General features: G+C 37.0%; 1 protein-coding gene across 7 annotated transcripts in view; it reads right to left on the reverse strand.

The window, feature by feature from the left end:
- UBTD2 (ubiquitin domain containing 2) overlaps positions 1–20598 on the reverse strand; it is a 61404-nt gene that overhangs the window by 32643 nt on the left and 8163 nt on the right. For 2 of the 7 annotated variants that reach the window (XM_068536363.1, XM_068536365.1), the window contains exon 2: positions 8743–8816. The exons of 4 other annotated variants lie outside the window; for them this stretch is intronic. Coding sequence is in view for 1 of the 3 variants with exons in the window: in XM_068536365.1 (XP_068392466.1) it covers positions 8743–8816 (74 nt within the window). In the remaining 2 variants the exon portion in view is untranslated. One more of the 7 variants, XM_068536361.1, reaches the window with a different exon arrangement.

Raw genomic sequence — 20598 nt, forward strand, 5'->3', positions numbered from 1 at the left:
ATGCTGCAACTAAAGGTCCCACATGCTGCAATGAAGATCCCACATGCTGCAACTAAGACCCCACGTGCTGCAACTAAGACCCGGTGCAGCCAAAATAAATAAATAAATATTTTTTAAAAAACATTTAAAAAAAAGAATCTTGAAAGAACAAGAAGCAACTCATCACATACAAGTATCCTCAAAAAGTTTAACAACTGATTTCTTATCAGAAGCCATGGAGGACAGAAGGCATTGGGACAACATACTGAAAGTAATGAAAGGAAGAGTGTGTCAAACAAGAATTCTACATCCAGGAAAAAGTATCCTTTGAAAATTAAAGAGAAAATAAAAACATTCCCAGATTAGCAAAAACTGAAAGGATTTGTTGGCAGCAGACCAGCTCTGCAAAAAATACAACAGGGAGTCTTCAGGCTGAAATAAAGGATACTAGACAGTAACTTGAATACACATTAAGAAATAAAGACCAGGAATCCCCTGGCAGTCCAGTGGTTAGGGCTTCACACTTCCACTGCAGGGGGCACAGGTTTGATCCCTGGTCGAGGAACTAAAATTCCACATGCCACACAGAGGGAGGGAGGGAGGGAGAGAGGGAGGGAGGGAGGGAGGGAGGGAGGAAGGAAGGAAGGGAGGAAGGACGGAAGGGAGGAAGGAAGGGAGGAAGGAAGGAAAAGAAAATCAGTAACATTACACAGGTCAATATAAAAGACAGCATATGTGCATTTTTTTCTTTGTAACTTTTTGTTTCCTCCTATTTGATTTTAAAGACAATTGCATAAAAAATAATTTAAAATTTGTGTTGATGAGCATACAATGTTTAAGGATGTAATATGTATATCAATAACAGCCCAAAGAAGGTGGGAGGGAATGGAGCTGTATAAGTTTTTATATGCTACTGAAATTAGGCTGGTTTCAATCAGAACTGAATTGTTATAAATTAAGATATTAATTATAATCCCCAGAGCAAGAAACAGGAAAATGACTCAAAATATATAGTAAAAAAAAATTTTAAAGGAATTAAAATGATATGCTAGAAAATATCTATTTAACACAAAAGAAGGCACTAATGCAGAGATGGAAGTAAAAACGAATAAGACATACAGCAAAAAAACAGCAAAATGGCAGGTATAAATCCTATCTTACTAGTAATTACATGAAATATAAATATTAAGCATTCCAATCAAAATGTTGAAATTTGCAGAATGGACCAAAAAACACAATCTAACTACATGCTGTCTACAAAGAGACATTTTATATTAAAAAACACATTTAAGTCAAAAGCAAAAGGATGGAAAAAGATATATCATGCAAGCAGTTATCAAAAGTGGAGTGGCTATATTTATATCAGACAAAATAGACTGTAAGACAAAAATTTTTACTAACAAAGACAAAGAAGGACATTTATAATAAATGCATCAATTCATCAGGAAGACGTAACAATTACACACATATATGCACATTAACAACAGAGCTCCAGAATATGTGAAGGAAATACTGACAGAACTAAAGGGAGAAATAGTTCTACAATAATAGTTAGAAACTTCAATACTCTAATTTTCAATAATGGACAGAATATCTAGACAGAATATCAATACAGAAACAGAGAGGACTTAATACTATAAACCAGTTAAACCTAATATACATATATACAGTTGACCTGAGCATTCCAACACAGGTTTCAATGCTCGGGTCTACTTTTATGCAGATATTTTTCAATAGAAAATACCTCTGTACTACATGGTCTGTGATTGGTTGCATCCACAGATGTGAAGGAGCCACAGATGCAGAGGACCAACTATAAATTATATACAGATCAACCCCCACTTGTTCAGGGTCTACATATATAGAACACTCTGCCCAGACTAATAAGTTAGGTTACAGAACAAGTCTCAATAAACTTTAGATAAAATCATACGACATATCTTCTCTGACCATAATGGAATAAAGCTAGGAATTAATAACAGAAAGAAAGCTGGAAAATTCACAAATATATGGAAATTAAGCAACACACTCTTATACAACCAATGGACCAAATAAGATATCAAAAAGAAAATGAGAAAATACATTAAGACAAATGAAAACAAAAACGCAAATACAAAAACTCATGGGATGCAGGGACTCCCCTGGTGGTCCAGTGGGTAAGAATCCGTGCTTCCAATGCAAGGGGCCCAGGTTCAATCCCTGGTCAGGGAACTAGATCTCACACGCATGCTGCAACTAAGAGTCCACATGCCGCAACTAAGCCTGCACGCCGCAACTAAAGATCCCGCATGCCACAACTAAACATGCTGCAATGAAGACCCCACATGCTGCAACTAAGAACCAGCACAGGCTAAATAAATAAATAAATATTTAAAAAAAAAAAAAGAAAGAAAAACACCTCATGGGATGCAGCAAAAACAGTGCTTGGAGGGAAATCTGCAACTATAAACATCTACATTAAAAAAGAAGACAGATCTTAATCAATAACCCAACTTTACACCTTAAGGAAGAGTAAAGTAAACCCAAAGCTAGCAGAAAGAAGGTATAATTAAAGATTAGAGTGGAGATAAACAAAATAAAGGACAGAAAAACAACAGAGATTCAACAAAACCAAATGCTAGTCCTTCTAAAATATGAACAAAACTGACAAACCTTTAGCTAAACTGACTAAGAATAAGAGAGAAGGCACAAATAACTAAAATCAGAAATGAAAGTGCAAATATTACTACTGACCTTACAGAAATAAAAAAATATAAGCGAATACTAGAATAGTATGAATTGTTGTACACCAACAAATTAAATAACCTAGATGAAATGGACAAGTTCCTAGAAACACAAAATTATCAAAACTGACTTAAGAAGAAATAGAAAATCTCCACAGACTTATAACAAGTAAAGAGACTGAATCAATAACCAAAATCCTCCCAACAAAGAAAAGCCCAGGACCAGATGGCTTCACTGGTGCATTTTACCAAACATTTAAAGAAGAATTAACACCAATTCTTCTCAAACGCTTCCAAAAAAACAGAAGAGGAGGGAACACTTTCTAACTCATTCTATGAAGCCAGCATTCCCTAACCAAAGCCAGACAAATACAATACAAAAAACCTACAGACCAATATCCTTAAGAAGCCAGATGCAAAATCCTCAACATAATACTTGTAAACTGAATCCAACAGCATATTAAAAAGATTATGCACCATGACCAAGTGGGATTTATCCCAGGAATGCAAGACTGATTCAGCATAGAAAATCACTGTAATATGCCATATTAATAAAACAAAGGAGGGAACTCCCTGGTGGTCCAGTGGTTAGTACTCAGCACTTTCACTGCCGTGAGCCTGGGTTCAATCCCTGGTAGGGGAACTAAGATCCTGCAAGCTGCATGGCACGGCCAAAAAATAAATAAATAAAATTAAAAATTAAAAAACAAAGGAAAAAACTCACGTGATCATCTCCATGACTGCAGACAAAACACCTGACAAAACCCAACACTCTTTCATGATAAAACACTCATAAAGCTAGGAATAGACAGGAACTTCTGTGACATGATAAAAGGTCTTTATGAAAACTCACAGCTAACATCATACTCAATGAAGAAACACACTGAAAGTTGCCCCCCAAGATCAAGAAGACAAGCTAAGAAACTCTTATTGCTGTTGGGGGGGGGGGAGGGAGGGAGGGGGAGAGAGAGAGAGGGAGGGAGGGAGGGAGGGAGGGAGAGGGAGACCCTCTAAGTACTGGTGTGCTTCACTGTACAATCAAGCAAAAAAAGTTCCTATTCTTTGGAAATTCAAAGCTTTTTAATTCAGACATGTTTGAATTACATAAGAGGGTATACAAAAACATCATTTAATATCTGCAACGATGACGATCATTAAATATCTGCACTACATACAATGGAGGAAACTAGCCCATTTCAAACAAGGAGTTCTATGAGACATTCAAAACCTTAAGAGCATAGTTATCACTGTGCATGATGGTATAACTATAAAGTAATGAGACTGTCTATCAAATGCCACACCTAAAACAAGTTATGTATAATCACCATGTATTTACACAAATGTATTCTGAGTAGGTACTGCTGATGAGGCACCACTGTAAGGCCAAAAAATACACTGAAAGGTATAACATAATTTGGAGAACCAAATTTTCACTATTCAAAAGAAGTCCTACAACAAAAAAAAAAGGAAGGAAGGAGGGTCTTCCCTGGTGGCGCAGTGGTTGAGAATCTGCCTGCCAATGCAGGGGACACGGGTTTGAGCCCTGGTCTGGGAAGATCCCACATGCCACAGAGCAACTGGGCCCGTGAGCCACAACTACTGAGCCTGCGCATCTGGAGCCTGTGCTCCGCAACAAGAGAGGCCATGATAGTGAGAGGCCCGCGCACCGCGATGAAGAGTGGCCCCCGCTTGCCACAACTAGAGAAAGCCCTCGCAGAGAAACGAAGGCCCAACACAGCCATAAATAAAATAAATAAATAAATTTAAAAAAAAAAAAAAAAAAGGAAGGAAGGAAAGCAGACAGACATGTATCAGCTCAGTTGTACAAAAGGAAACAGAAGGATAAATCAGAAACTAATGGTACTGGTTACTTACAGAGGGTGAGTGGAAATGCAATGGAAATAATGGAAAGATGGGTAAGAGGTAGAAATGAATAAGGGTTATACTTCTGAGTATACCTTTTTGCCTAGTTCTAACTTTTAGAACTATGTTAACATTACACATACTCAAATAAGCAAACAAACAAAATCAACAAGAGGGGGAAAACTAAAAATGGAACACAACTAGTAATCAATGAATTTAACTGTATTTCAAAGGATTAAAAAACTACATTAAAAGGGTGTGTACCTAACCCAACATTTGAACACAGTAATTTTGTTAGTAATTTTACCCTTAGGCTACAGACATAAAGAACTGTAAACAAATACTGAATTCTAGTTAGTAGTTTTGTTTTTCACAATGAAACGTATTAGCAATTCCAAACTATTCTATGTGTATTCTCAGACTGAGTAAACAAGTAAATACACTGCGGAAATCGGGAGCCAGGTTTCTTTATTCTTAGAAAGAGAATTATAAATATGGACAGGGAAAGGCTAGAATGAACCCTGTACCATTAGACTGAATGAGAGAGATCAGTATGAACTCATTGTTTTTAATATATAAAAAGGTACAGATGTGTGTTATACGCATGTATATATCATATATATCTGTATCTCCTATATAGCTTAGGGATATATAGGCTATATATAAATATATATCCTAGCTCTTTCCACCGTGAGGATCTAGAGGCAAAGACACTCCAATAGCACCAAACACACCTGGATTCTAGATTTTGGCTTCTAAATATCATTCTCCACTAAAAGGAACCAGGGGTCCCTGGCTGATTCCAGGGCTCTGACAGGTAAAATACAAAAGGAAACTGGAACATCTTGTTATGTCAGAAAACAAAGAAGTGATCAAGAATAATGAAGTCATGTCAAAAGAATGCAGAGGCCAGCTTGGCGGAGCTCCCACCGGCCAATCTTGTACAATTTGAGCATCAAAATAAATAACAATAGTAACAGATTATACCCCATGGAATAAAACAGAAAACCATGAGTCCATACCAATGTAAATAAGTAAGCAAATAGGGGAGATGAGAGCTCTTTCTTACATTAAAATGCTGATTAATAAATATAAAACAAATAGTGAAATTAGAAAAATCACAATTTGAAAACCACCATTATTATTTAAGGCAAGAATTACCAACGGATGCTAAAACTAGTGCCTGTTTGATAAGAAACAAAATATTTACATAGACTCAGTCTTCCTACTAGATATTTATTATTTGCAGAGGGAAAAACAATAACTTTGCAGGGAAGAATCTTGGCTGGCACCGTAAGTGATTAAAGTTAACATCACCAATAACGGGAAAAGCAGACATTATATGACCCCTGACATGATGCACTAAGGACACAATCTCACTTCTGTGGTATTCTTACCCAGATTGCATAATAATGGAGGAACCTAAGCATGAGGGAACATCAGACAAATTCCAATTGATGAACACTCTGCAAAATAACTGGCACGTACTTTTCAAAATGCCAACGTCGTGAAAAGACAAAGTCTCCAGAACCGTTCCAGATTAAAGAAGACTAAAGAGATATGACACTTAAACACAATGAATGATCCTAGGTGATTTTCTCTGAATATTAATGAAGACAATGGGGAAATCTGAATAAAGTCTAGAGTAAATATTATTTCAATATTCATTTCTTGATTTTGATTATTATATTGTGGTTATATGAATGTCCTTTTTCTTAGGAAATACACACTAAAGTATTTAGGGGTAAAAGGGTTTACTGTGTGCAACTTAATCAAACAGCTCAAGAAAATTTAAGTACTTACACACATGTATGTATATATAAAGAGTATGATAAAGCAACTGTGATAAAATGTTAACATTTGGGGAAATTCGGATGAAGGGTACCAGAACTTCTTTGTACTGTTTTTGCAACTTTTCTGAAGTCCGATGTTATCTTTAAATAAAGTAAAAAAGAAAAAAAAAGACCTGTGACCCTTTGATAATCCCGTGGATATAATTTGGATTTGGTACAACAACCATGATATTAACTTAGATCTCACTTGGCCCCCAAAACCCACGACACCCTAAGGGTGCTGATTGTGTCTAGACAGAATTAGACACTTTGAGACTTTCCTTGACCAACTCAAAATTCTTCAGGAAAAGGAAGAAAAGTTCCTGTAAGCATTTCAAAAACCCTGCAGGGAATGATCCCTACTACTCTGACTGTTACATCACAGGTGAAGGCAGCAGTTTGCCAAAAATGTTGCTTTTCTCAGAAAAAGTAACAACAGTCAACAGACAATGCATACTGTGGTCCAGCCACTGTGCAGAGTGCACTCTATACCATCCCACTCAATCCTCTCAATAACTCTAGTGTAATCTCTATCTTAAAATGAGGAAACAAACTTAAGAAGGTAAAGTTATCTAGGTGGGGAGGAGGATGAGGGAGACGACAATAGTAATATCTGTTTCACAGGATTGTTACAAAGATTTAATGAGGTAATATTTCTCACACAATTAGAACAGTGCCTGGAACATAAAAAACAATACCTAAATGTCTGTTAAATGAATAAATATAAAAAATATCCCAAAGATCATACAGCTAAATGGTATAGCTGGGATTTAAACCTAGACTAACTCCAAGGTTCATATTCTTAGCCACTAGGACTATGGTGTCTCGTGGTTTTAAGAATTACTAGAATAAGTGTTCAACAAGGTGAAACTACATGATCAATCCATCTCTAAAGTCTTGGGGTTCCATGAGGTTTCAAAGCTGTGAACCAGTACTTAAGATGGCATAGCAAGTTGGCATTGATCTGAAGTGCCCAAACAACACGCTATTTCCCAGACACTAATTACTAAAAGCATGTTGGTGCCTGTCCCAAGCCCAGTGCCAAAATTAGTACTAAGTGTTTCCTGAGAAAGATACTAGCAGTCCATACAATTCTTTATTCAAGATGGTTTCCCTTTTCAATCTGAAAAGTTTCCTTTGCTTGAGAAATTCTAATGTTTTTAAGAGCCTGCCAAAGATGTGGGTAAACATACTTTACTTGAAATTGTGTTCCTCTGCCAAGTCCTTCTCCTTGAATGGGATTCTAAGTGCAAAGAACTCTTGCTTTTAAGAACAGATAAGAATCCAAGAGTAGGTACAGCAGAACCATAGAAAATAATGATATTTTGGCTTGTCTAAGATTTTGCCACAAAATCCGTAAAGCAGAACTGGGGCTCAAACATCAAATTCTCTATCAAGTTAAAAAGAAAGTGATATCTGATGCAAACAATCAAAGTGACAGAAAAACTACTAGAAAGTGTATTGCCTTTGGGTTAGATTCATGGGAAAAGAAATATATCTTGGATGTCATTTAATCCTTTTAAATTGCATCTATGGCTATCACCATTACAAAATCCCAAGCTTTACTTTCAGCTTATTTAACTTTTCAGAAGGAAGTAAAGAAATACTAAATTCTTGCAAACTGCCCACAAAAAAGCATCAAGCAACTTGCCAATTATAGTGTGGCATTCCTTTCTCCAGTTTACACTGCATCTCCTCACATTAAGTCCTGGAATGTGCATCTCTCACATCATTATGATGACTCTACTAATTCCTAACTTTTAAAACAGCCAGCTCAATTTTAGAAAAAATACTGACAACACTCCCAAAATGAAAAGCTAACAATGACATACTCATTATATCCCAAAGCTAACACATCAGTAAAGTCAAACTCTAGAAGCTGTAGCTGTGACCTCAAAAAGCACATCACAATTTCTCTAAACATATGAACACATTTTTGCTTCACTCTCTCTTTTATACACACAGCCATATACTCTGAGTCTGAAAGGATGCACACAAAAATGTTTACGTTAGGTCACAGGATAAATTTTTTCTTAAACCTGCTTTTTACATTTAAAAAAATTTTCAGTTTTTAAAAAGATTTAAAAATGACCATAAGTTAGTAAAAAAAGGATTCATCCTACACAAATTCTCATATAAAACAGAGATTATATATAATAATGTATATAATATGCATAGTATATGTCTATATATCTACGTATACGTTGTATATGTGTATAGTGTTTACGTTGTATATATATTGTATATATAATGAACATATATGTATAAGAGTGTGCATGCTATGTATAGGAATCAAAAGCTTTAATTATTCTCTTTTCTTACTTAGAAGGCAAAAGTGATCTTACAAGTGCTCCAGTCTGAACTTCTGGACAGGTACTGATTTAGTTTAGCAATGTTATAAGTAGCTTGTAGCTTGTATCTAGAAATAAATGCAAAGATATTGTTAATCAATACTTTAACTATTTTAAAACTGTACAGCATTTCCCCCCCAAGATTTTACTACAAAAATAACTCACCAATGTTGTTTATACTTCCTATTTATTATTAAATCAGAACTATCAGAATTATTTCTCAACGGAAACTGAATTTTATTCTACGTCTTCATTTTCTTTAATCTCCCTCAATGTTTCGCCTGAAAACGTCTTTTCCCTCCTCTGATAAATGGTGAAACTTTCATACACCTAAGACTTTTAGTATACATCCTTGTCCCAAAGTGAAAAACCTACCCCTACCACTGAAAAGTAAGTTCTGTCCCTATTTATTATTCCCTTCTTAAAATGGTTAAAGATCATCTGTGACAGAAAAAGAAAAAGGTTCTTTTTCCAGTCATTTGCTTGCCCTATACAGTTACACTGTAATTTCTAGTCAGTACACTTAGTGCTGGTATATAGAAAACAAAAATACAAACACACACAAGAACCTGTTTTCTACCCCATGATGGATCCAATGCAAAAAGATAGTCTCCTTCTTGCCTCCAGTAGTATTTATTACATTTTATTACAGATAAGCAATTTTCCCCATTCTCAAAGCTCTTGTTACAGCTTAAGTGTCTTATTCAAGGTTCAGTCTAGAAATACTGGGTATCATTTTATTGTTTCCTCAAATTCCTTTTCATTATGTCCTACTTGTTATATGTAGTGGCACATCTCAATTTTTCACTTCATAGTTATGAGAATTTAAAGGGTATATAAACTACTCTGAGTCATTTAGGAAGAGAGAAGTATCCATGACAAGATGCAATCATCACAAACCAAGAGCCACAAAAGCCAAATTCACAGAAGGGTTTGTTCAACAGGCCCTGCGTGTTAATTTTTGCAACACAGCAATGATCAAAGGCCCAAAAGCTGTTTAATCACCATCAAGTTAAAATTATTATTTCCAAGTCAAGGAAGAAATTTATTGGTGACTGCCAGAAAAAGTACAAGCTCTGATAATGAAACTATATTATGGGACCACCATAGGTTCCCCCCTCCCCACTTCTGAATGAGACACTCCAGGTGACGGATGGTTTCAGTTCCTTTTATCAGGTATAAAAACCAGGAGTCGGTTTCAAATGTCCATATGCTGATATTATAAGCACAGACACTCATTCACTTCTGGGTTCCAATCCCCATCCTTAAATTTCTGTATATACTAATCAGAGTGAACTTTCACGTAACCTCCTTCAACTCACCCCTTCAGGACAATCAACACTCTATGATTTGAAGCAGACAGATATTCTAATACTCCACTAAGGGTGATTTAAGAGCACCCTTTATTAAAAAGACTTTATAAGCTTTCTCCAAATTAGACAAAGCCTTCTTTTCTTGTACTTTAAGGACCTGAAGGAAACTTGCTTCCCCACAAAGTTCAACTGCTAAATTCAAGTCAAGCTTGAATAAAACTGAATTTTAAGCTGAAAACATTCAGTCTGGGATAGGAGGCAGAGGTAACGATGAAAAAGAAGGTAACTGAGTAAAGAGGCACAAAAGAAAATGAGCAAGATTATCACTTTTTTCCATTTGAGCCAGTTAGATAATTAAGATCTTAGTTCAAAATTTCTATCTTGTGAGATGCAAGATAATTTGTTGACTAAGACCAAAGACAACTACCCACCTCATTTCTTACTGCTGCCATCTCCATTTTGGAGTATGAACACAAGAGTCCTTAAGAACCACATTTCATTAACTTCAACTTGACTGTGTTTACTGCCATGAATGAAAACACTCACTCACACACACACACACACACACACATTCTGCTCCAAGGATAGAAAAGTCAACCAAAACCCTTCCTTACCATCTGTGGAGAGAATACTGAATTAGAAAACAGAAGACAGAGCTTACAGTTTGGGCTACTCTTTTTATTCCTTAATCAGATCAAAACATCTCTGTGCCTCAGTTTCCTCCCTTCTAAAATGGCGATATTAATATCAGCCTTCCTTAAAGTCAAAGGTTCCTTGTAAGAATCAAGAAAATGTACGTGGGACTTCCCTCATGGCACAGTGGTTAAGAATCCACCTGCCAATGCAGGGAACACGGGTTCGAGCCCTGGGCTGGGAAGATCCCACATGCCGCGGAGCAACTAAGCCCGTGAGCCACAACTACCGAGCCTGCGCTCTAGAGCCCGTGAGCCACAACTACTGAAGCCCGGGTGCCTAGAGCCCGTGCTCCACAACAAGAGAAGCCACTACAATGAGAAGCCTGTGCACCGCAACGGAGAGTGGCCCCCGCTCGCCGCAACTAGAGAAAGCCTGCGCGCAGCAACAAAGACCCAACACAGCCAAACATAAATAAATAAATTTATTTTTAAAATGACTTATCCAAATTGGTGAATTTTTGTGTAGCCATTTTAATACTGAAGGTGGAGGGAAAAAAAAACATTTTCAGTATATCATGCTTTATTATTTCAAGAAAGGTAAAAATGCAACTGAAACACAAAGAAAGATGTGTGCAGTGTACGGAGAAGGTGCTGTGACTGATCGAACGTGTCAGAAGTGGCTTGCGAAGTTTCGTGCTGGAGAGTTCTCGCTGGACAATGCTCCACAGTCGGGTAGACCAGTTGACGTTGACAGCGAGCAAATCGAGATATTAATTGAGAACAAGCAGCATTATACCACGCGAGAGATAGCCGACATACTCAAAATACCCAAATCAAGCACTGAAGATCATTTGCACCGGTTTGGTTATGTGCATCGCTCTGATGTTTGGGTTCCACATAAGTCAGGTGAAAAAAATCTTCTTGACCATATTTCCACATGTGATTCTCTACTTAAACGTAATGAAAACGTTCCATTTTTAAAACAAGTTGTGACGGGCGATGAAAAGTGGATATTGTACAATAATGTGGAACTGAAGAGATTGTGGGGCAAGCGAAATGAACCACCACCAACCACACAAAAAGGCCGGTCTTCATCCAAAGAAGGTGATGTGTATATGGTGGGATTGGAAGAGATTCCTCTATTATAAGCTCCTTCCGGAAAACCAAATGATAATTCCAACAAGTACCGCTCCCAATTAGACCACATGAAAGCAGCACTTGACGAAAAGCGTCCAGAATTAGTCAAAAGAAAACGCATAATCTTCCATCAGGATAACCCAAGACCGCATGTTTCTTTGATGACCAGGCAAAAACTGTTACAGCTTGGCTGGGAAGTTCTGATTTCCGCCGTATTCGCCAGACACTGCACCTTCGGATTTCGGTCTTTACAAAATTCTCTTAACGGAAAAAATTTCAATTCCCTGAAAAGACTGTAAAAGGCACCTGGAACAGTTCTTTGCTCAAAAAGATAAAAAGTTGGAAGATGGAATTATTAAGTTGCCTGAAAAATGGCAGAAGGTAGTGAAACAAAAGGGTGAATGTGCTGTTCAATAAAGTTCTTGGTGAAAATGAAAAATGTGTCTTTTAGTTTTACTTTAAAACCGAAGGCACTTTTTGGCCAACTCAATAGTTTTTATATGGAGGAATGTGGTTTAGAAAATAAATAAATAAAGGACGAATAGTTCTGAGCCCCAGAGTGAAATCAGTCTTTAGTAAAGTACTTCAGAGAGCAGTTCCACCATACAAGTTGTCCCCAGGCTCTGCCCTTCTCCAACATCCCCTAAAATGTCTCCTCAGAAAAACCCCAAACACCTAAATTCAGAGAATTCTTAAAGGGTGTCTTCATTATTCCTTGTCAATATAATAGTTTACAGGCTGCATGTGAGACCTAGATTTCTGCTGCATTCAACATAAGCACAGAATCAGCTCAAAAACAGCCTGACATAAATGCTACTGGGCTGGGTGGGCTTTAAATATAATTAACCCTCTTTTCATATGCAAAGCAATTCAAATCACCACTAAGCTTGCTAAGGATGACAGAATAATACACAAATAAACACAAAATAAGTGGGGAGACTTTAACAAGCAAATCAGATCACTCCCTCCTTTCAGCAAATAGGCAAATAAGAATCTATCCCAGAGTTAATTATCATGAGGAAGATCACTAAAGATAATAGGCCCTTGTACAACCAAGGACATAGTTGTACATTACAACATTACAATAGTTTTTATTACTATACATTTCACCCAAAAAAACAAATGAAATAAAATAACTAAAGCCAAGTAGTAAACTTTTCATTCTCCAAATGATAAAATAGTCACAACTATGCATTCATAATTTCACTTATTTATTCAATCAGCAACTACTGAATGCACATGTACCAGTAACTATTCTAGATACTAGGCATACAGTAAAGAAGAAATCAGAAAAGGCCCCTGACCTCACAGACCTTATAATATTGTGGGAGAAGACAGGAAATAAACAAGTAAACAAATAATTTCCAAAAGCAATATAAAAAAATAAAACATGGGGAAAGATCATGCTATTTTTAAGAACTGTAATAAAAAGCACTACACAGCAAATATTTATTTATATTAAGGCAAAGGCCCTGAAATGGGAAGAAGCTAAGCTTTATTCACAACATGCAAAGATCTTCCGCTGACCTCCCTTCTATGATTCATCTCAATCTAGTCCATTCTTCATAAGCAAGAGTCAGACTCTCACAAACATGGCAGACACCAGACCTCACCTCCAGGTCCTTCTCAGCACGTCTTCTGATTCTAGTTCCTCCCTCATAAATCACAAACACAAGATCTCATCCAACAATCCCTTTTCCATGAAGTACTCACTGTCTGAACTTCCAAAGGTTAAACATAATACAAGTTTGCCCAATTGTAGGCAAAGAGTTGGAATATTTTATGCTCAAGAGAGAAAAGAGAAAAGTGAAAAGTGACATGGCGTCAGAGGCAGGGAAAAGCAAAGGCCTAACCATGCCAAGGTGCACTTCCAGCTTCAAATGAACTGAGAGGTGAAGTTCACATCTTGAATAATAAAATACCTACACTTACAGAGTGCATTCTAAGCCAAAAGTTGCTCTGGAAGAGAAAGACCACCCTGAGGGCTTGTTCCCCATCCTTTTAATTCCTGGTGAAAGCAAATCAGTTAGAGGGAGTAAGTGAACCAATTTCCAGATCTGTAACCAGATGGCAATTACTGGTATAGCTACAACAGTCACCATCTTCTTGATCCCTTCACTATTTTTAATGTTTTATCTTCCCTTTGTTTCCTCTAGAAGTTAGCATCAAAATTAATCTGGATAACATATTATTTCTCTGAATTGTGTAAACTTCTTAATTAATATAGTACTATTCTTTCATTAATTCTATGAAACTCCAAATATCTAATACAATGCCCAACACAGTACACGGATCCTGAGAGTAGAGAAAACCTGATGGAAATTATGTGTGTTAGGTTAAGACTTTTCCTAGGATCTAGTCACACAACTTTTTAAACTGGTTCTAAAGAATTCAAGAGACCAAACATGTGTTTCAGCATTCCATAAACATAAACTATTTTGTAAAATATATTTTGCTATTTTTTAAGAACCCTAATAAAAAGTACCACACATCGGGCTTCCCTGGTGGCGCAGTGGTTGAGAATCTGCCTGCCAATGCAGGGGACACAGGTTCGAGCCCTGGTCTGGGAAGATCCCACGTGCCGTGGAGCAACTGGGCCCATGAGCCACAACTACTGAGCCTGCGCGTCTGGAGCCTGTGCTCCGCAACAAGAGAGGCCGCGATAGTGAGAGGCCCGCGCGCCGCGATGAAGAGTGGCCCCCGCTTGCCACAACTAGAGAAAGCCCTCGCACATAAACGAAGACCCAACACAGCCATAGAAAATAAATAAATAAAATAAAATAAAAAATTAAAAAAAAAAAAAAAAAAGTACCACACATCTAATGTTAAATTTCAAACATAAAGACCATCATGAAACATGTTAGCTTATGCTGCTTGGTCAAAATGATCACAGAGTCATTGAAATGAAGCTTCTCTTGCCTTCTCTACGCATATATGAAACTTAAGGAACGTCTTGTAACTGTGTCACTGATTGGGAAAACCACAGCTCTGCATGTGCCTTTTATTAATACAAGCACATACATGTAACACAGCACCAGGGAACACACTAATACAGCACATGGATGTCTGGGCTTCACTAAATGTCAGAGCAATCTCATATGCATCTGCTCAGTATATGCCCTCATCTTAAAAATTAACTGAAGAATGCTTAGTGAAAGTAAAACATAAACCATAATACTGTATGACATGTTAGTGTTTAAGTTCTGAGTATAGCTGACAGTGTTAGTGATTCAAACTTTAAAAAAATCTCCTACAGAACTTTATGAGACTCTAAATCAGTTATTTTTATTTTTTAGTGACTATATACAATCAAAATAAAAAGAAATCAAATGCTGAGACTGATATATTAGTGTTCAATGTAATATATACCTAAAAAAGAAGATTCAACTGTCTAAAAAGTTGGAGTCTACTGATCTCATCCAACATGCTCATCTTATAGATGAGAAAAAAAAACTAAGAAACCAGGAAGTCAAGTGACTTATTTAAGGTAACTGATACAGGGAAAAGAGGTGGAACCAGAACTGAAGAATTCTGACTCCCAGATCTTTTCATTACACTGTATGGTCTTATTTAACAAGGTTTTTGTTCTAGAATGAAATAATGTTCTATCAAGAAAATATCACTTTCTCCCTAACGCCATTATAAAGTCAAAGATGTGTTTCACACAATTGTTAACTGAACCTAAAGTACTATGAGAAAACTGAAGTCTCTGTCCCAGGTCCAATGCAGCTTATATTGTGAGAATATAAGAAATGTACAAAAATAACGATGATAGAAGATCTTTGTAAAAATGGGAGAACGGGATGTGGATCAAAGGGTACAAACTTTCAGTTTTAAGAAGCAAAAGTTATGAAGATCTAATGTTCAGTATGGTGACTGTTAATAACACAGTACTCTATACTTTAAAGTCGCTGAGAGTAGACCTTAAGGATTCTCATTACCAAGAATGTGTTAATTATCTTGATTTGGGTAATAGTTTCACAATGTATATGTATATGAAATCATGATATTGTATACTTTAAATATATACAATAATATTTGTCAATTATTCCTCAATAAAGTTGGGGGAAAGAACGAGAGAAGGAGACTAAGCACTAAAGAATAATAGTACTATGATATTCAGGATGGCAGGATTATTTCTGCGTGGAAAAATGAAAAACAAAAAAAGGCTCATACTTGTTCCATAATGAAAGGTTATCCCAGTGTTGGAAGTTAGATAGCAGAAAAGAACTAGGAAAAGTTTGGATTTTGGATCTACTATAGTCTAGGAAATAAAGAATCATACATATTTTGTTAGAATTAGATCTACCTGGGACTTCCTCTGTGGCGCAGTGGATAAGAATCCACCTGCCAATGCATGGGACACGGGTTCGATCCCTGGTCCGGGAAGATCCCACATGCCGCAGAGCAACTAAGCCCATGCGCCACTACTACTGAGCCTGCGCTCTAGAGCCCGCATGCCACAACTACTGAAGCCCGCACGCCCAGAGCCCGTGCTCTGCAACAAGAGAAGCCACCGCAAGGAGAAGCCCGTGCACAGCAACAAAGAGTAGCCCCCGCTCACCACAACTAGAGAAAGCCTGTACGCAGCAACGAAAACCCAACGCAGCCAAAAATAAATAAAAATTAAATCTTAAAAAAAAAAAAAGAATTAGATCTACCTAATTTCCAGTCTAAAGAAAATACAGAGGCTATAAGAATTCACTAAATACACCACAGGGAAACAATCAGACAAATCCAGATGGTGGTACATAATATAAGACTCTTCAAAAAGTCAATATCATAGGGAAGAAAAGGGGGGGGGAGGTGTTCTAGATTTAAAAAGATTGAAGAGGGACTTCCCTGGTGGTCCAGTGGTAAAGAATCCGCCTTACAATGCAGGGCACGCGGGTTCGATCCCTGGTCAGGGAACTAAGATCCCACACGCCGTGGGGCAAATAAGCCCATGTGCCACAACTACTGAGTTAGCACACCTCAACTAGAGAGCGTGCATGCAGCAAACTACAGAGCCCATGCGCTCTGGAGCCCATGCTCCCTGGAGCCTGCACGCCACAACCAGAGAAGAGAAAACCCGCCGCCACAACCAGAGAGAAACCCACTACTAGAGAAGCCCATGGGCCACAACGAAAGATCCCATCATTGACCCCGCGTGCCACAACTAAGATCGATGCAGCCTAAAATAAATAAATAAATAATGAATAAATCTTTAAAAAAAAGAATAAATTTCTAAAGAAAAAAGATTAAAGAGACAAACAAATGCAATGTCTAAATGCAGATGAGATCCTATTTTGAAAAAAACAGATATAAAAGACACTTGGGGGACAACTGGGAGATTCTGATTATGGACTAGATCTCAGGGAATAACAGTTAATCTTCTTAGGAGTGATAATAGTATTGTTATGTAGGAGAAGAGCTTTATTTTTTAAAGATGCATGTTGAAGTGTCACGATGTCTGTACTCACTTTTAAACAGTTAAGCAAATGTATATATACATACACACACACATTTGTTCAATCTAATTGATGGGTATTCAAGTGTTTGTACTAGAGTCTTTCAACTTTTCAACATTTTTGAAAATTATCATTAAAAATGTTTTAAAAAGAATGAGATATCTTGATAGAGAAGCTCTAATCCACTAATCCGCTGTTTTTCAACAATTTTTTTTTTTCTTCAGAAGAAACTGAGCCCAAAGTACCACAGCTAATGCAGGCCTTTTCTCAATAGAGATTAAAACTCAGGCAGATCTGCAGAATCTTAGCCCAAACTCTTCACATATGCCAGAAAACTGGAACCCAAGAGAAAACAACTGATCTGGGACAAACACCTACATGTATATGTAAAAAACAAACATATTTTTTATGGGTTTTTTTCTATTTTATTTTTTTAATTTTTAAAATTTTTATTGGAGTATAGTTGCTTTACAATGTTGTGTTAGTTTCTACTGTACAGCAAAGTGAACCAGCTATACGTACACATATATCCCCTCTTTTTTGGATTTCCTTCCCATTTAGGTCACCACAGAGCACGGAGTAAGAGTTCCCTGTGCTATACAGTAGGTTCTCATTAGTTATCTATTTTATACATAGTATCAATAGTGTATATATGTCAATCCCAATCTCCTAATTCATCCCACATCCCCCTTTCCCCCTTGGTATCCATACATTTGTTCTCTACGTCTGTGGCTCTATTTCTGCTTTGTAAATAAGATCGTTTATACCAGTTTTTTTCAGATTCCACATATATGCGTTAATATGCGATATCGGTTTTGTCTTTATGTTTAATATGTAATAATCCCATTACAACTGCAAAAGAATAAAAGTCTGTTAAAGACTATAACAACCTAGTACATCAGAAATTTGTACAAAATAACTTCAGAATGCAGCATTAAATGGGAATTAGTTCATCAGATGCACAAAAAAACAAAAAGTAAAATTTTAAACCACTTAACTAGTATCGCCTATAATATTGTCTCACAACTTTGTCTATTGACTATGCCAATTATGCCTTCCAAAATCTGACAGCATACCCTAATAACTTCACGTTTCACCATTCCCTCCACAAGCTTCTTGCCAGTCCCCCAAAATGTCATGTTTTTTCATATTTCTATACAAGTAATTTCCTCTGCCCTTCTGCCTTTTCTTCATCTACTCCTCTTTCAAGACCAACTTCTTACATCACCTCTCCAATGAAGGTTTCTGACAGCGCTCCACACTGCTCCTTGAATTTCCATAATACTTTTTTCATTGCTACCGACTTTTTAAACTCTTCCTAGTTATTTATACATATGATTCCTTCATTAGACCATAAGCTAACCTGATTTCACAGAGCAAGCCTTATTTATATCTCTACTTATAGTTAGCTTCAGGTGCTGGCAATTAGAAATAACAGAAGCTGTCTATCTTTAAAAGACAGCTTTCTTCCTTTCAGGAAGAACCTAAAAAATAAAGTGTTTGCCCTGAGTTGAAAGTGATAGTTTATTATGAAGCAGATTCATACCTTGAATGACTTGGACTATTTGTTACTCTGCCCCTTTGATACTCTTGTCACACAGCCCACAAGCATGGAAACTATCTGAACAAATGCAGAGAAGCAATCTGACCCTGCTTATACCTACAAGCCAATTATAATAAATGCATAAAATTATCTGAAGGGTTTCTTGTGAGGGTAAGAACTTAAACAGAGAAGTCCCAAAGTCACTAATTCCTTACTTACTGAAGTCTTGAGCAAATGTATATCATTAAGACTTCACACTCAAGTAAAATTCATATAACATTACCCCCACATGTAAATATCTCTTTTTCTTAGACAGCTACCTTCAACAGAAATTTCATTTCTAAAAACAGAGCTATAATGGAAACTTCTAAAAGTTGTACTGCAAACATGCAAAAATATGGCATTACAATACCCAATGTATACTCAGCAATATTTAACCACTCAGCTCAATATATGGAGTATATCCAAAACCAAGCTTGATTCTTGCTGCCTGCAAGTCAAAGTAGCTGACGCAAGATGAATACATGCTTGATTGTCCTTGGCCAACACACATGCATCTTTAAGTACATACGCATTAGTAAAGTCTCAACCTATGGTCCTTGAACTACCAGTGAATCATGAGGAGCCTGCTGGTAGCCTAGTACTGCCCGACAAGCAGAAGCAGAAAGCTGGGTAGGGATGGTGAGGGGTGGCGAGAAGAATCAGGTGCAGTGGTCCACCAAATGAAGATAAACCATTCAAGTGGTCTGCAGTAAGGAAAAAGGAGAGAACCACTAAATCAGCAAATTGATCGCCCAATTAATATGATCATGTTGTTTACCAAAATCAACCTAATGTGCCCTTGCAACAAGAGAAGAATGTGTTTCGGTCAAAAACCCCAAGAGAGAGAATTCATTAACATAAAGGCAAAAGTTCTTATTACTGTTATTAACACTCAATAATCATTCACGTTAGAAGACTCACCTGGGTATAGTACTACTAGCAAGGTGCTGCCAAAGCTTTGCATTTACAGTAAGAAAATCAGATTTAAAAATAAAATCCACTGATTACAATTTCTCCATAAGAAAGACAGGTATTACAGACTAGGGCCATCAAAAATCAAAGGAATGACAATTCCTATCATTTCTAGTGGCTTAAATCTTCTGTCCATACTGTGTATCACTAGCAACTGATTCCTAAATACAAAATCAGAGATGGAAAAAACAGCCCATTTAATATCCATGATGAGACTCTTCTTTCAAAATGTCTTTCCAACATAAATTCCAAAATAATCTTGACTGGGAAAAAATTTCAACCCTCTACTTAGTAGAAAATTGAAAACGAGTGGGACTAGCCCAGTGGAAGGTAGCTGATGAGGCGGGGGCTACAACATACCATGTCAGTTTTTAATGTAAACTGGAGTTTTAAAATCCTTTCTCAAAGAGGATTCAGCTTGCCCCATATGGCAGTATTTTCCAACTGTAGCTTCCCTGGCCTAATTTCAGTTCTCATACCTCCTGAACCTACCTACCCACCCACAGTACCACTCACTGTATTTCCAACCTGCGTTTTCTTGCTGTGGATGTCCCTTTTGGTTCTTTCCACACAACTCCACTCCTAGTCAAATCAGCCACCCTCTGCTTTATCAAGTAAATGCCTCCTATTTCACAGTATGTCTCTCTCCAAATAGTACGAAATTTTATGCATCCCTCTCATAAAGCCCCAGAGCTCACCAACCCAAAAAATAATATGAAAGATTTGTACTTCTACTGTCACACTAGGGATAAAAAAGA

Source organism: Eschrichtius robustus, chromosome 2 (genome assembly GCF_028021215.1).
Source record: "Eschrichtius robustus isolate mEscRob2 chromosome 2, mEscRob2.pri, whole genome shotgun sequence".
NCBI classification, from domain to species: domain Eukaryota; kingdom Metazoa; phylum Chordata; class Mammalia; order Artiodactyla; family Eschrichtiidae; genus Eschrichtius; species Eschrichtius robustus.